General features: G+C 49.4%; 1 protein-coding gene across 1 annotated transcript in view; it reads left to right on the plus strand.

Annotated features, from left to right (window-relative positions):
• Window positions 1–16,692, plus strand: part of LOC119389391 (cGMP-dependent protein kinase, isozyme 1) — a gene marked incomplete in the record, with an annotated part of 765,645 nt that overhangs the window by 429,818 nt on the left and 319,135 nt on the right. Inside the window, 1 exon segment of the mRNA XM_049413534.1 lies at window positions 15,839–15,947. Within this exon segment, the coding sequence (XP_049269491.1) occupies window positions 15,839–15,947 (109 nt within the window).

Raw genomic sequence — 16,692 nt, forward strand, 5'->3', positions numbered from 1 at the left:
CTTTACTGCCATATGTATAAATGCACCTCACTCAGGCGATCTTGGGATACAGACAGAAAAGTCACCACTGGACCAACGCCTACCACCCGCAGACAGATGCGCTCACCGAGCGTCTAATAAGACCACCGCCGACATGCTGGCCATGTACGTCGACGTCGAGCACAAGACATTGGATTCCATTTTTCCGTACGTGACCTTCGCATACAACATGGCGTACAAGAAATGACGTAGGGTGACGCCATGCAGGTTGATCTACGGTAGGAACCAGTCAACGACGCTCAACAGCATGCTACCCAACGTCACCGAAGAAGCCGTCACTACAATCTTCGACGACGCCACATAGAATACCAACCCGGTGACCGCGTGTGGGTCTAGACGCCGATACGCCGACGGGGACTTAGCGAGACGCTTCGACGATACCTCGGGCCATACCAGGTGCCTCTATGTCTCGGCACTCAATACTACGAGGTTATCCCTAACGGCATTACGAACTCTCAACGGCGCCGTGCACCACCTGAAGACATCCATGTCGTGCGCCTTAAGCCGTTTTATGCGCGTTATCGAACCTGAGGACTGTACTATTTGCTTTAATATCGCTGGTGGCGGCGTTATCTCTCGACAAAGCTGGAACATTCGCGTGCGGCGCGCAGTCTTAACAAAATGATCTAGTACAATCGCGAAGCTTCTCGCACAGTGCTTCGCGGACAGCGTGGAGCGTTGATAACCGTCCTTGCTGGTCAAACCCGAATACATCAAAATAAAACAAGAAGTGGGCGTGGCATGGCCCTCCTCTGAAAAAGCATCGTCCCGATGCTTGTGAAAGAACAAAAAGAGAAAAAAAACAAGTGCATACATAAATACATTATAATAACAAAAGAAAAAGTGGAGTCCCCGGGTTCACTAAAGCGCGAAATACGGCTTAAGGCGCACGACATGGACGACATCAGGTCGTGCGCGGCGTCGCTCGGAGTTCGTAATGCCGTCCGGGATGACCTCGTAGTCAAGAGCGCCGAGACGTCGAAGAACCTTGTATGGCCCGAAGTATCGCCGAAGGAGTTTTTCGCTAAGCCCACATCGGCGTATCGGCGTCCAGACGCAAACACGGTCGCCGGGCTGGTATTCCACGAAGCGTCGGCGAAGATTGTAGCGACAGCTGTCGGTGTACTGCTGGGTCTTGATGCGCAAGCGGGCGAGCTGTCGAGCTTCTTTAGCACGTTGTAAGTACGCGGCGGCGTGGAGGTTTTCTTCGTCGGCGACGTTCGGTAGCATGGCGTCGAGCGTCGTCGCCGGGCTCCTTCCGTAGACCAACTTGTACGGCGTCGTCTGTGTTGCTTCTTGGACGGCCGTGTTGTAAGCGAAGGTCACGTACGGAAGGACGGCGTCCCACGTCTTGTGCTCAACGTCGACGTACATGGCCAGCATGTCGACGATGGTCTTATTTAGACGTTCAGTGATGCCATTGGTCTGCGCGTGGTACGTCGGTGGTGCGGCGGTGGCTCGTCTCGCTGTATTTGCAGATCGGCTGAGTTAGGTCCGCACTAAAGGCGGTACCTCTGTCTGTGATGAGGACCACTGGGGCGCCATGACGCAAGACGATGTTCTGCACGAAGCACTTGGCTACCTCGGCGGCACTGCCTTTGGGCAAGGCCTTTGTCTCGGCGTAGCGGGTGAGGTAATCAGCTGCTACGACGATCCACTTGTTGCCGGAAGTCGACGTCGGGAACGGCCCCAGTAGGTCCATCCCGATTTGATAGAACGGCATGTGAGGTGGTTCGATTGGCTGCAGAAGTCTCGCTGGCCTAGTCGGCGGTGTCTTCCGTCGCTGGCAATCTCGGCAAGTCTTAACGTAGTGGGCGACGTCGGCAGCAAGGCGTGGCCAGTAGTATTTTTCCTGTATTCTGGCGAGCGTGCGGTAAACACCGAGGTGTCCAGCCGTGGGGTCGTCCTGTAGGGCCTGGAGGACCTCTAGTCGCAATGATAAGGGCACGACGAGAAGGTAGTCGCTTCGAAGTGGCGAGAAGTTCTTTTTCAGGAGAACGCCGTTCTGTAAGAAAAAAGCCGGCAGATCCCACGCATTGTGGGAATCGACGTAATGCGAAGCAGCCAGCAAAGAGCTGCATACATTGTCTTGTATGTCATTGAGGAAAATGCGTGTCATAGTTTTCATGTTCACTCCTATTATTTATGTTCGTCACGCAGTAACGTCGCGCAATACCAACTTCGGGGTAGACCAGCGCCCCATGAGCGTGGCACGTAAGTCATGTTGTAAATGACATGCGTGTCATGAGTTTCCTGTTAACTAGTGTTATTTATGTTCGTCACAAACTCACGTCGGAAGATACCAATTTTGGTTTTTATCAAGCTAACAAAACGGCCGCCAGCGCCCCATGAGCGTGGCACGTAAGTCATGCTGTACATGACATGCGTGTCATGATTTTCATGTACTCGTGTTTTTATGTTCTTCACTCAGGCACGTCGCGCAATACCTATGCCGGGGTAGATCAAGCTGGCGAAACGGCCGCCAGCGCCTCATGTGCGTGGCACGTAAGTCATGCTGTACATGACATGCGTGTCATGATTTTCATGTTAACTCGTGTTTTTATGTTCGTCACACAGGCACGTCGCAAGATACCAAGTTTGGTGTATATCAAGCTAGCGAAACGGCCACCAGCGCACCATGAGCGTGGCATGTAAATCATGCTGTACATGAGATGCGTGTCATGATTTTCTTGTTAACTCGTGTGTTATTTATGTTCGTCACACAGGCGCGTCGCGCAATACCAATTTCAGGATAGATCAAGCTAGCGAACGGCCGCCACCGCCCCATGAGCGTGGCACGTAAGTCATGCTGTACATGACATGCGTGTCAAGATTTTCATGTCAACTCGGGTTTTTATGTTCGTTACACAGTCACGTCGCAAGATACCAATATTGGTGTATATATAGCTAGCGAACGGCCGCCACCGCACCATGAGCGTGGCACATAAGTCATGCTGTACATGACATGCGTGTCATGATTTTCATGTTAACTCGTGTTATTTATGTTCGTTACACAGTCACGTCGCAAGCTACCAATTTTGGTGTATATAAAGCTAGCGAAACGCCCGGCAGCGCACCGTGAGCGTGGCACGTAAGTCATGCTGTACGTGACATGCGCGTCATGATTTTCTTGTTAACTCGTGTGTTATTTATGTTCGTCACACAGTCACGTCACGCAATACCAATTTCGGGGTAGATCAAGCTAGCGAAACGGCCGCCAGCGCACCATGAGCGTGGCACGCAAGTCATGCTGTACATGACATGCGTGTCATGATTTTCATGTTAACTCGTGTCATTTATGTTCGCCACACAGTCACGTCACAAGATACCAATTTTGGTGTATATCAAACTAGCGAAACGGCCGCCAGCGCACCATGAGCGTGGCATGTAAATCATGCTCTACATGACATGCGTGTCATGATTTTCATGTTATGACTTGACATTTATGTTCGTCATACAGTCATGTTACGCCATACCAATTTTGGTGTACATTCGATAAACCAAGCGACCAGGAGAGCACAAAGTCGTAGGCGGCTAGATAGATAGATAGATAGATAGATAGATAGATAGATAGATAGATAGATAGATAGATAGATAGATAGATAGATAGATAGATAGATAGATAGATAGATAGATAGATACGCTCAAACTCGCAGAAGTTCGCTAAGAAATGCTTCACATTTAAAATGACGGCAGTCCTCGCTTGAATACCTTCGGAACAACGGCAGTCTTGCACTCAAGGTACTCCATAAGGCCCCACAGTTCTGCGTCGGCTCGTTGCCTTTCGGCGAAGTCGTTGGCGCTTATAGTTCCGAGGAAGCAGTCATCGTCGTCGTCTTGTGGCGGCGTGTGGACGGGGGCACGAGACAGGCAGTCGGTGTCAGAGTGTTATCGTTCGGACTTGTAGACGACGGTAATGTCGTATTCTTGAAGCCTCAGACTCCATCGTGCGAGACGACCTGAAGAGTCCTTCAAGTTAGCTAGCCAACATAAGGCGTGATGGTCACTGACAACTTTGAAGGGACTGCCATGCAGGTAGGGGCGAAACTTTGACGTAGCCCAGAGGATGGCAAGGCATTCCTTTTCTGTTGTAGAATAGTTGGCTTCTACCTTGGATAGTGACCGGCTTGCATAACTGATAACTCTTTCAATCCCGTCAGTCTTTTGCACAAGGACGGCCCCGAGTCCTACGCTGCTTGCGTCGGTGTGTATTTCCGTATCGGCGCCATCGTCGAAATGCGCAAGTATGGGTGGCGTCTGGAGGCGTTAAGTACTTGAAAGGCTTGCATTTACGCTGTTTCCCACCTGCATTCCACGTTAGTCTTCGAGAGAAGGGTCAGTGGTTCGGCGATCCGTGAAAAGATTTTGATGAAGCGTCAATAATAGGCGCATAAGCCGAGAAATCGGCGAGCGGCCTTCTTGTCGGTGGGTGGCATGAAGTCGGGGATGGCAGCTGTTTTCCGCGGCTCTGGGCGCACTCCAGACTTGCTGATAACATGACCCAGAAACCAGAGCTCGTCGTACGCGAATCGGCACTTTTCTGGCTTCAGGGTCAGTGCGGAGGTCTTGATTGCTTGAACTACTGCCTCAAGCCGCCGGAGATGCTCGTCGACGGTCGGGGAAAACACGACGACCTCGTCCAAATACACAAGATACGTCTGCCACTTGAATCCGGTGTCCATGACGGTGTCCATGACGCGCTGGAACGTTGCAGGTGCCGAGCAAAGACCGAAAGGCATGACCTTGAACTCAAAGAGGCCGTCTGGTGTTATAAAAGCGGTCTTTTCTCGGTCTCTTTCGTCTACTTCGATCTGCCAATAGCCGGTCTTGAGGTCCATCGACGAAAAGTACGTCGCGTTGTGAAGTCGATCCAGCGTGTCGTCTATCCGTGGGAGGGGGTACGCGTCCTTTTTCGTGATTTGTTCAGGCGCCGATAATCAACGCAGAAGCGCAGTGTCCCGTCCTTCTTCTTCACTAGCACCACGGGTGACGCCCACGGACTCTTGGACGGCTGGATGATGTTGTCCCGTAGCATCTCGTCGAATTGTTTCTTTATCGCGTCGCGCTCTCGAGTCGAAACTCTGTAGGGGCTCTGACGGAGTGCTCGGGAATTTTCTTCTGTTATAATGCGGTGCTTAGCAAGGGCGTTTGTCGGACCCGCGATGACGACGAGAAACAGTCCTTGTATTGCAGGAGCAGGGCTTTGAGCTGGTCTTGCTTGACCTTCGGAAGGCTCCGGTTGACATCAAAATCTGGTTCGGGACCTCCATTTGTCGAAGCCAGTTCGGCAGCATCGAAGAGGGCGAAAGCATCGCTGGCGGCTACACATTCGTCGATGTAGGCAACCCTCGTACCAATGTTGAGGTGCCTATATTCGTGGCTGAAGTTTGTCAGCACTACTTTTGCTTTACCGTCACGCAGCTCGGCTATGCCTCGTGCGACGCAAATTTGACGGTTCAGGAGTAGGTGCTGATCGCCCTCGATGACACCTTCAAGGTTCGCAGGATTTTGGTGCCGACGGAAATAATGACGCTGGAGCGCGGCGGAACGGTCACCTGCTCTTCTATCACATTCAATGCATGGTTCCCCGGCGTTGCGTGGGGCGGGAGCGCTTTGTCTGAGGTTAGTGTTATCGACTCAGACCTGAGGTCAATGACGGCGCCGTGGTCACTTAGGAATTCCCATTCTAAGGATCACATCTCTGGAGCAATTTTGTAGGATTACAAAGCTCGCAGGATAAGTCCGGTTATTGATAGTGACTGTCGCCGTGCAGACACCAATCGGCGTTATCAGATGGGCTCGAGCGGTCCGGATCTCGGGGCCTTCCCAAGCAGTCCTAACTTTCTTCCACTTTGCTGCGAACGGCCCACTGATGACGGAATAGTCTGCTCCAGTATCGACGAGAGCGATGACGTTGTGACCGTCGATGAGAACGTCGCGGTCACTTGTCCGCCGTCTTGCGCTGCGGTTACGTCGCGGCGTCGGGTCACGGCTACGTCGGTTTGCACCGCTTCTTCTGCGTTGCGTCGTCAGGTCTGCTTCCGGTCGCAAAGTTTCGTCTTCAGGACGTCGTTCGGCGTGCGGCGGGAGCTCAGAACTTCGTCGCGGCGTCGTCGTCGACGGCAGAGAATCTTCAGCATTTCTTCGTTCAGCAACCGCACATCCATCGGTTGCTGCCCTTAGTTTACCGGATACGGGCCATGCGACCGGCCTCGGTTTGGGCCAGTGTACTGGCGGTGGTGCGGTGACATGTAGCGGCCGGGAGACGGCGAGCGGGAAGGTTGTCGTTCTTGCCACTGTGTTCTGGTGAGGTAGTCGTTGATGTCGCGAGGCCGTTCGCCTGGCTGCGGGCGCGGCGCGTTGACGGCGAATCCGCGAGCCCCATCTGTCGGTACTGGTAGCGGCGGTACGTGTGGCCGGCCACGCCGCAGTGGTAGCAGAGCGGGCGGTTGTCGGGGGCACGCCAGGCATCGGTCTTCCTTGGGGTTTAGCGCTGGCCGACAGGTGGACGGTAGGGTGTCGGTGGCGGCGGCGGCGTCTGGCGACAGTACTGCGGCGGTGCGGCGTCTTGGTGCGGGCGTGGAGGATGAGCATGACCGCGGGCAACAGCAGCATAGCTCATACCTTGCGGCTGTGGTTGTGCTAGCTGAGGCACGCCGAGTGAATGCTGGATCTCCTGGCGCACGACGTCGGCGAAGGAATCTACTTGAGGTTGCGACGAAGGTAGAATGTTTCGCAGCTCCTCTTGCACGATTGCTCGAATCGTCTCACGTAGTTCGGCGGATCCTAGTGCTTGAACGTCGGCGTAGCTTGTGGCCTAGAAGCTGAGGTTGTATTGCCGCGTTCGCATCTCAAGCGTTTTCTCAATTGTCGAAGCCTCCGAAGCAAATTCAGTGACCATCTTCGGCGGGTTCCTTATCAACCCAGCGAAGAGTCCTTGTTTGAAACCCCGCATGAGGAACCTCACTTTCTTCTCTTCGGGCATACATGGGTCGGCGTGTCGAAACAGGCAATTCATCTCTTCCGTGTAGATGGCAATATTTTCATTGGGCAGCTGCACACGGGTCTCCAGCATAGCTGCGGGCTGTTCCTTGCGGACGACGCTCGTGAACGTGCTTAGGAACGTCGCCGAAAGAGATCCCATGTTTGTAGGGCGGATTCTCGGTTCTTGAACCACGTCCTCGCGGCGTCTTCTAGGTAGAACTATACGTGGCGCAGCTTGTCCGCGCAGTTCCAGTTAATAAATGTTGAGACCCTTTCGAAGGTCTCGAGCCATGTCTCGGTGTCTTCACATGGCGAACCATGGAAGGTCAGCGGCTCCCTGGGTGGCTGCATCACGATCGCCGTAGGGGACACTACGGCAGTCATCGTCCCTGTTGTCTTTGTTGCCGTGGCTTCTGGCTTGTCCAGTAGGAGCCCTTTCCAAAACTTAATTAGAGCGCAACCACACGACACATTCACACACCCACACACCCAGACATCAGCCACGCCCAGTCCGTAATCTGGTGGGAGACCTTGCTGTCTGCGGCTGGCTCGCTGGTCAGCGGTGGCACCGGAGTCCCCTTGACGGTGTGGGCTTGGCTCACGGTTGGAGGGGGTGTTCGGTACATGGACGGGGAAGCGCCTCCACCAGATGTCATGTGGTCGTGACGTCGACGAAGACAGGAGTCGGCGTTTTCAAGATGAAACTGTTTATTTGGCCGAACTTGTGGCCGGGAAACGGAAAGTTAATTTACAGCAATACACACGGTATGCACTGATAGCGGCGAACAGAGCGTCCACCGTCGATCAACTGACAAGCGCTCAAGCGCGTCGGCTTTTATACAGGCGCTAACGAACTTTGCAGCGATATTGCTGGTGGCGGCGTTATCTCTCGACAAAGCTGGAACATTAGCGTGCGGCGCGCGGTCTTAACAAAACGATATACTACAATCGCGAAGCTTCTCGCACAGTGCTTCGCGGACAGCGTCGAGCGTTGATAACCGTCCTTGCTGGTCAAACCTGAATACATCAAAATAAAACAAGAAGTGGGCGTGGAAATATTGTACTTTTTTGCTTGTACTTGTTGCTTATTGTACTTTCTTGCTTTATCGTACTTCCTTTGTGTATGCAGTTTTTTCTCCTTCCATGTCCTTTTACAAGCATCGGGACGATGCCTTTTCAAAGGGGAGCAATGCCACACACGCTCCTTTCTTTGTACGTTTTATGTTACCGGCCCATTACACGTGTAGCTGCTGTCTTGTGCAAACCGCGCCAGAATGTCTGAGAACATTCGAGATAATTTTAGGATTGCCTGTTATGTTTGAGCGTGCAATCGCGAACAGATGAGTTCATTCTCGAACTAACGCGGCACCAGCGATAATTCTCGAATTTTCCATGCGGCATATGTAAATGCCGACACGCCTTGCCGCCGTTCCATTTTATCAACGGCCTACACTCCGGTCGCCGCCATCACTGTACAGTGTGTATTGCTGTAGTTCGAATTTTCGTTTCCAGGCCACAAATTCGGCCAAACAAAGAGTTTCATCTTGGACACGCTGACTGCTGCCTTTGTCGACGTCACGACCCTGTGACAATATGGTCGTGTGCTGTTATCCCATTTCCTCATGCTGCCTGAAGCTTTCACAAAAGTTGCGATGTCATGTAGTCTACCGACAAGGTGGTAATGCGTCAGCTTCTGAATGGGCGATATATGTCCCTATAGGAAAAACTACCATGGTGGATACAGGAAAATATGAACTGGAATAACACGTTTTGAGCTAGCTGGTCGTTCATGCCGAGGCGAAAACAGCGCGTAGAGACGAGAACGGACAGACACAAGAATAGGTACAGACACAGGCCAAGGTAAATGTAAATGGTAGCGAAGCTTCCATAGAAGCCCATACGTTCAGAAAATGGCTGCTCATCAGCTACTTATGGGGCTTAGCGCCATCTGTGTGAGGAGGGAACACTTCCGGCGGAACAAAAAATAAAGCGGATGTGATGCAACATCCGGTAAAAAAGTGACGTCATTTGTTGTCACTAGCGCGAAATTTGACCTCAAAATATTTTTCTTAGGCCCCTGATCGCTAAGGACTCGCGCTACGGCGAGCCTGAAAGCCCTTGGCGAGTGCGCTTGAAGCCAACGCTAGCTAAACTAATATCGACCCGTGACTAAACAGCGGTGTTTAAGTGTACCGCCGTTCAATTCGCCTTGATTTTACTAGGAAATCTTATTCTTGGAGCTTTTTATTCTGCGTTCGCGTCATCTTCCATAGCGTGAATAAAGTAGGCAGCAGGGTACCTCTCATGTTTGCAGCGTTGCTTATTTGCTTCGCACATGCGAGGGGACTTACAGAGCGCATTGCATGCGTGCTTCAGTTCTAACGAGAGGAATTGACGCCTGGTCACGCCATAACAACGATATTTCAGTTTTATTCACACCCTACACAATGCGCAACAAATGTCGTAATAAGTATAAAAAGTGCGTACACTACGTGCATATGTTTTGCCTTATGTTCCCATAAATTAACCTTACGTGTAACTTATCAAGACATGCGAATTGTAGCGCGACAGATAACTTAGCGATCTGCTCACCGATAGCAGGAAATAAAGTTGACACTGCGTGTTCACGAAGGAAGCCGGGCAGCAGGAATACTGATTCAGGAAAATCCAGCATGCACACTACTCCGAACCGTTGCGCCGCTGTCTTTTCTAGAAGAGATGGCTCGCCAGGCGTACGCCTGTTGCTATTGCATCCTTGGAACACCACATCGTTTCGGCGAGTACCGAGGAAAGCGTTCGGCGTGAAATGTTAGCCGCGTCGTGCCGTTGCCCGTTGAACACCGCAGCCAACACGTTAACCAACGATGAAACACACCTCGCAACTTCGCGAACACCAAAACCAAATTCTCACCACAATAATTCACAGAACGCATGCAAGTGCGAAACACCAGAACACGTGACGGGGCGTGTCGTTGCAGACGAACTTACGAGCGCGCCTTTCGATGCACCGCAAGGGCTGCACTGAATAACAATGACGTGCGCATCTCTTCAGGGGGCGCTAAGAAAAAGGTTTTTCGTAATAATTAAACACTCTCCTACATTCTTGGCACATTGCACCTACATAATATTGTTGGGGAAATAAATGTAATTTGTAAAACATCAAGATTGCTTCGCCCTTCAATAAAACTTGGTTTTTCGGTATTAGTGTTTGTTCCCTCCAAAAATAGTCACGCTTCAATCGCAGCGCCCATATCTCCCCTTGCTGGTGTCGTTGGCAATAGGTTCTGAACCGCTTTTCGCCCAAAGCTTCGCGACCTATTTGAATCGACCTTGCACAGGCGCTGGTAGATATAATGGAAAATGTGGTGGATATAGTGGACATGATGCCGGGTATGCTGGAAATCATGGTGTTTATAGTGGACAGTAGTGGGTGGGGGTGGCATGGTGTACGTTAGTTGGGTAAGGGAAAGGATGGTGGACGATGGTGGAGAGTAGCAGCAAAATAGTGGGTAATGTTAGGAGACAGGCGCCCACTATCGCCCGAATGGTGGAAAGCAGCGAGGGAATGGTGGGTGAGGAAAATGATGGTGTACCATGTCGTACCATGCTGGAGAAGCTGCGCCAAACGCCGTTAAAATCGAAAGCAGTAGCAACTATGATGAGTATAATGTGAAGCATCATTGTTGTGCAAAAGGATAGCATTTTGGGTGAGGTGGTAATGTCTAATGGAGCAATGTAAAACTGAATAGACAGGATCGAATTTGTGTTGTACTTTTATTACATATGCACCCTTTGTAAGCAACTTTTCTTTATTTCTTACTGATTGACAGGAAATAAATTAATACTTTTGTGGTGAGTGCTAGAGCTCTTTGAGCTGTCCTTTTCAATGCTACATTTGTTTGCAGTGTGCTTATTGCATTGATCGCGAAAAAATGATCAAGAGTGTATTGCTAAATTGTTAGTAAATTTTAATACGATTTTTCTGGCTGAGAATATCGATTCGAGCACAAAGAAAAAGCAGAATTAGTGATCACTGTATAGCAGTATACTTTTGGGCTTCCGTGGGATGTAGCCACCCGAGACTACGCGTGTTGCGTTTTCACGTGCGCGCTGAAGTTGCGGCTCGCTCACATTTATGATAAGGCCAGCTGAAAGTAAACATCATATGCGCTACGGATGTAAAGGTTGAAAAGAAGGTCCGTCAAATGCAGCATGCAACCAAATAACCTCGCGTAAACAGGTTGACAATGTACTGTATTGCAAAAACAAATTTGCGGCTTGAGCCGAGAACCGCATTTCGACGAGGCAAAAGTGCCAAGCACAGCCGTATACTTAGATTTTGGCGTGGTCGAAATTTCCGGAGCCTCTTGCTACGGCGTCTCTCAAAATCATATCGTGCTTTTGGGACGTCGTGAAACCCCAGCAGTTATTATTACCTTAACCGAGCAGCTGCTTCCCAGCTCCCTCCTCGCTGCGAGCACGCGGCGGCGCTGGTAGCGCCTCACAACCTCGCCTCCGAGATTAACGTCTACTGCCGTCCCTGAGGCCATGTTCGCCATAGGCGCTGTTTCAGTGGCGGCAATGACGTCGCGTCCGACAGTGTCGGAAGTGAAATTTGCTGAGGCCGTGGCCACAATTTTCTTTCCTGACATGGCGGCGCGCTGCATACAACGTGGTCATGGCATGGTAATTGTGTTTGTGCTGATGCGGTTGATTGTTGTGCGTGCCCGTGTTTTGTGTTTTATGTTGCAGTCATTGACTTAGGCGTAACTTCTTGAATCAGTATGATGCGCGTTATGCGGCAGACTAAGGAGCAGCCGGCGCGAGCTTGGCAAGTACGATTCCTTTGTTGGTAATCATCATCCATGAAGAGCGCCAGAATAGTTTCTCGGAACGCGCGCTGTGGCATGGAGGATCGACGTGACAGTTCGTGCACATCGGGAACTCACCACATTGCCTCTAGGCCGACGGATGCCTGCAAACGGGGTGGTCAACCAACGCCGACTCGTCACATCACCTGAAGACCGGAGGACGTCGCAACGCGTACGCTGCCAGTATGTTTTCTTGAGAAAGGTAGGTTGCTGTCAGTGCTACTCTGCGCACGGTATGCATTATTATTGTTTTATGCACATTGCCAAGGAATATTGAACACGGCGGTGCTGTATATCCTTGCAGTTGTGTTGAAGCTGCTGCCAACCGACGTTCGTGAACAGCTTAATGGCTACTGTTATAAAGTGCTTGGATATGTGAGACGTACGCACTACCCGCCGTAAAACGGAAAGCATACATAAAATGTTCGCCAGAAAGGCACTAGACTTACACAGGTATTTAGCAATCGTCACTGCACTTGTAATAACCAAACTAAAAAGATTATTGCTACAGCCACCGCGTTGTGCTTGACTGGGAATCGGTGAGGCGCGATAAGTTGCATTTGCCGATGTTTGCTTAGCGTTCATTTTGTCTTATTTGGTGATGCAATAATCAAGACTGATCATGCTAGCACCCTTGTGCACTCATAAGTTTTTACGTCGGAAATAACGGGAAGTTGTTCAGAGTCCGCCTTTGAAGGGTGATATAATGCGGTAGGTAGGCTTCTGGGGAAGGCGGAATGGGGTGGAGGTTCGGCACTGCAGCGCGAGCGGCAACTGGCCGGCTGTGTATCCCCGTTGGCTGGATGCCAGCATCGTCCAATGTGGATTTCATTTGCCGGTGCAACGTTTGAAAGTTTAGGCTGTGGTTTGGTTATGTTTTTTTTTTCTCTTACTCAGCGCGGGCTAGCGAATCGCGCGTTCATTTTGCGAGGGCAAGGTTAGTTGCCGAGAGGACTAACCCGCTTGTGGTTTTAACAAGATTTCTTTCAAGAGCTACCATCAAGCGAACGCTGCCGGCCTGTTGCGAGGACAAGTAATTGTCCCCGCACGGAATGCCGGCACTATTCCGCTTACGGCAGCTCGCGAAAAACAAAATAACAGCCTGTAATACCTCACCAGCTGCAGTGACTTGTAGTGCAATTTTACTGCATTAATTAAAAATTCATGCATTTATAAGTTCAGCAGACAGGTTTAAACTGCGCGAAGACGACGCGTTAGAACATAGAAACACACACCAAAAGCGCAGAAAATACGCACACCGTGCAGCTCCGTGTGTCTGTTTATTTCTGTGTTCTAACGTGTTGTCTTCAACCAATTTAAAAGTGTCTGCTGTATCTGTGAACCAACATGCCCAACAACATGCCATACCTGCAACAAGGACTCACTATAGTATGTATTTCATTGTACGAAAGGAGCAGTCTAGGACGCATCAATATGTTGATTACTAAACGAATCATTTCATTTATTATTGATGCTTTTTAAATATTTTTCAGATTGCTTGGAGAGATGCATCCCTTTGTAACTGTTCATTAAGAGCCACCGAGGAACTATCGTGATGCAGTGGTGAGGATGGGTTTTCCACAAGGGTTTTCTGCAGAAGCTGCTCGTGGAGGCAGAGGAGTGCGCACAACACCAAGAAATGTAGAAAAGGAAATAAACTTGTTCACTGAGCCAGTCTGTTTGTTGTTTAGTGCAAAAATAGTAATATGGTGCCTGTTTTGCCTGATAACACTTTTGAAACGAAAGCTGGGAGTTAACAATTTTTCTGTGGATAACCTGTGTGCCTCGTGCAACGAGCAAATACGTTTTCAAATGTAACTAAAAGAGCATTGAAGAGGAAATAGTTCATGGATAGATATTCCCGACATCCCCGTACCTGCCGCATACCTTGTACACAGCAGACTTTCTACCCAGCTAGGCTACCGTGCACCATGTGCCCACCTAAGCTACTGTCCACTATCCACCCACCTTGTCCGCCATCCACCACCATCCACTATCCACCCACAATGTGCACCATCATCCACCATCCACCCACTACATTAATACACAATAACGGTAGATGGTGGTTTTCAGCCATGCCCGCTATTTGTGTATTTCCAATTGGGGTCCCTGTATTCAGTTTTGTTCTTGGGAGATTTGCCAGCATGCTCATGTGTAATTTTTATGGCTGGGCTTCAAGACTGTCACGTGACGGTCTCTCCCCATGTTCAGCACGATGTGCGCCAATTGAATCCAGGTGTCCAGTGTACTGGACATTACATTCTTGCACTGCGAGCAAGCTTCGGATAACAAAAGCTATCTTTTCACAGCACTCTTTTAAGAGGACATAAGTTAGCTTGCATGATTTAAATTATTTGAATTGCGCGAACATAGCCCCTAAAATAATTTCGCATACTTGAGCCCACAGAACCCACGAGTTTCCTCGTGGAAGACGCCATTACTCTAAGGCGCCCTCATAAGAAAATGAGGCTGAGGGAGGAACTACATAAAAAAAAATATTGCTCGTCTCTTATAGGATCCGCAAAGGTGATTTCGGTTGCAATTTTAGTTTTACTTGTTCTCTTGCACCGTTTCTTTTCCTATGTCCAGAACAATGGTCGCGGCGACAGAAAGGGATATATAATATGGCAATTAAAATGTTATGTGGACGCGGTAGCATTTACATATAAACAGTAGTAGCATGTTTCGAATTCTGGAGGCCATTTCAGCGGCTTGTAGATATACCATTCAATTATTCAATAATTAATTCACTAATACAGCTTTAACTCAAGTAAAATTTCACGGATTCATTTTCAGATGTGCACACTTCAGTGGCCAGAAAATAAGCTCAGAAAATTTTCCTCTTGTGCTTAATGCGGAAGTGTCTTTGGGCGTGACATGGCTAAAAACTTTCCTTTATTCTACGAGTCAGAGTAGAAAATTACTGTTGATTTACGTTATCTTACACACAGGGAATTTAAAGTGGTGTATTGAAGCAAACAGATAGTAGAATCACTTATTTGTCTAGACTGCTTTAAACACTCCAAATGCTGTATCATAAAACTGTAAGAGGAAATGAATAAATTGGGTGAAGTGTATACGATGATCTTATCAAGTGGAGTCGGAAGAAGAGACAGGCAGCAGAAGAGTTAGATCAAAACGCACCATACTGTTGTGAACTCATCGCAGTGGGACTGCTTCGTTTTGTTTTCGTTTTGACAAGGCACTTCAGATTAGTTTGATCACGGTGCAACAAGCTTATTGTTGTACTAACAGCTCATAAAAATTAAGAAAATATCCTTTACTGAAACAGATTTAGTTAGCAGGTTAGATTAATTGCACGTTCCTTGTTTTGTTCCTTTTCTGACTATCCTGCTGGTTCATCTGTATCTTGGAGTGGCCTTCTCAAATACCTATTCACTGAATATTGCAATAGCTGATAGCCCGTTATGTGTAGTCTGCGGGCGCAGCGAAGCAATCCACACCCGCTTCAACTCCGAAAGAGCAGCCCTCTTAGCGGCCCTAGGCCAGGTGGACAACTATCGTCCAACAGAGAACAAACTTCTAGGGCACTGGCCTACCTGGTTTTCAACGCGAGCCGCTCTGAGGGCGTTGTTGCGGTTTTTTTGAGAAACCGGACAGACAATATTGGTGTGCAGTACTTGGACGGTGATATAGACATAAGGTTGCTGTGTTTGTTTTGTCGCCTAGTGTCGTCACAGACTCTACCTCTTCTCTTTCATGCTTCTACAGCATCTTGCCAAGCACTGGGTAACAGACCGGAGACTCTCATTAGCCTCCCTGTCTTTCCCTTCAATCTCTCTCTCCTTGTTCTGCTCGGGCGAAGTCGTTCCTCTGATTGCCAGCCGTTAAGTGCCGATTAATCAGCGCCATACCTCACATAGCATTTTTATACAAGAAGTCCGCACATGCAGCCCAACTCACGCATCCTTTGTATTCCTCAGGATCACAAGCAAAGCTCTGGAAGTGGACTCCGAGGTGAAGCCTATTCAGCTGGACGATCTCGAAGTGCTGGCCACACTTGGCGTCGGAGGCTTTGGCCGCGTTGAACTGGTGAGGGTGAATATAGGTTTGGGCATGGATATACCGGTAGTATCTCTGTAGCTCGTAAATGCAAACAGTCCGGTTTAGTCTGGCGTGCCAGGCAGAAAAAACGAACTTACCATCATTGATATCGGGACTCGAGGAAGCAGCAAATTTTTTACAATGTGCATCAGTTCCAACTCGCCCACCTCTCTACCTTACAGCAGATTTCCGTTTTGCCTTTTCACAGGTGCCAGATCTCAACACCTCGTATTTACGCGAAATATGTTAAATTATTCCAAGTATTGCAATTCTGCTTCAGCGGACATTACTGACTGAATTACAAGACGTTCATTGTAAACCTCAATCACAAGCAAAGCTTACTTCTGTCTTAGCCGTCTTGCGTCGGCTAGGGGGAATAACCAATTCCATTTGCAACTAGCAGCCAAGAAAGCTCTTCTTTGGGCTAGTTGGTGCATTCCTAAACACATACAGCAGGGCTGCGCGAAAAAAAAACATGGTTGATCCCTCCGTCATAGGAATCGGTAAAACAAAAGTGAAACGTGTATCTACAGAGAAGTAGTGCTTATTCTATTGTCATATATGAGAGCTTCTACAATGTCTATCCGTGCTTAGCAGCTATAGCACCGATTGGAGTGAATGCACCCATGTTGACGGCTAGTTCATAGAGGTTCTTAGCTTGAGCCCCAAACGCGTGCGTACCTCTGGCTTCTGTCTCGCTCCACCAAGGCACGACATTCGCCCGTCGAAATAG

The sequence above is a fragment of the Rhipicephalus sanguineus genome, chromosome 1 (assembly GCF_013339695.2).
Source record: "Rhipicephalus sanguineus isolate Rsan-2018 chromosome 1, BIME_Rsan_1.4, whole genome shotgun sequence".
NCBI classification, from domain to species: domain Eukaryota; kingdom Metazoa; phylum Arthropoda; class Arachnida; order Ixodida; family Ixodidae; genus Rhipicephalus; species Rhipicephalus sanguineus.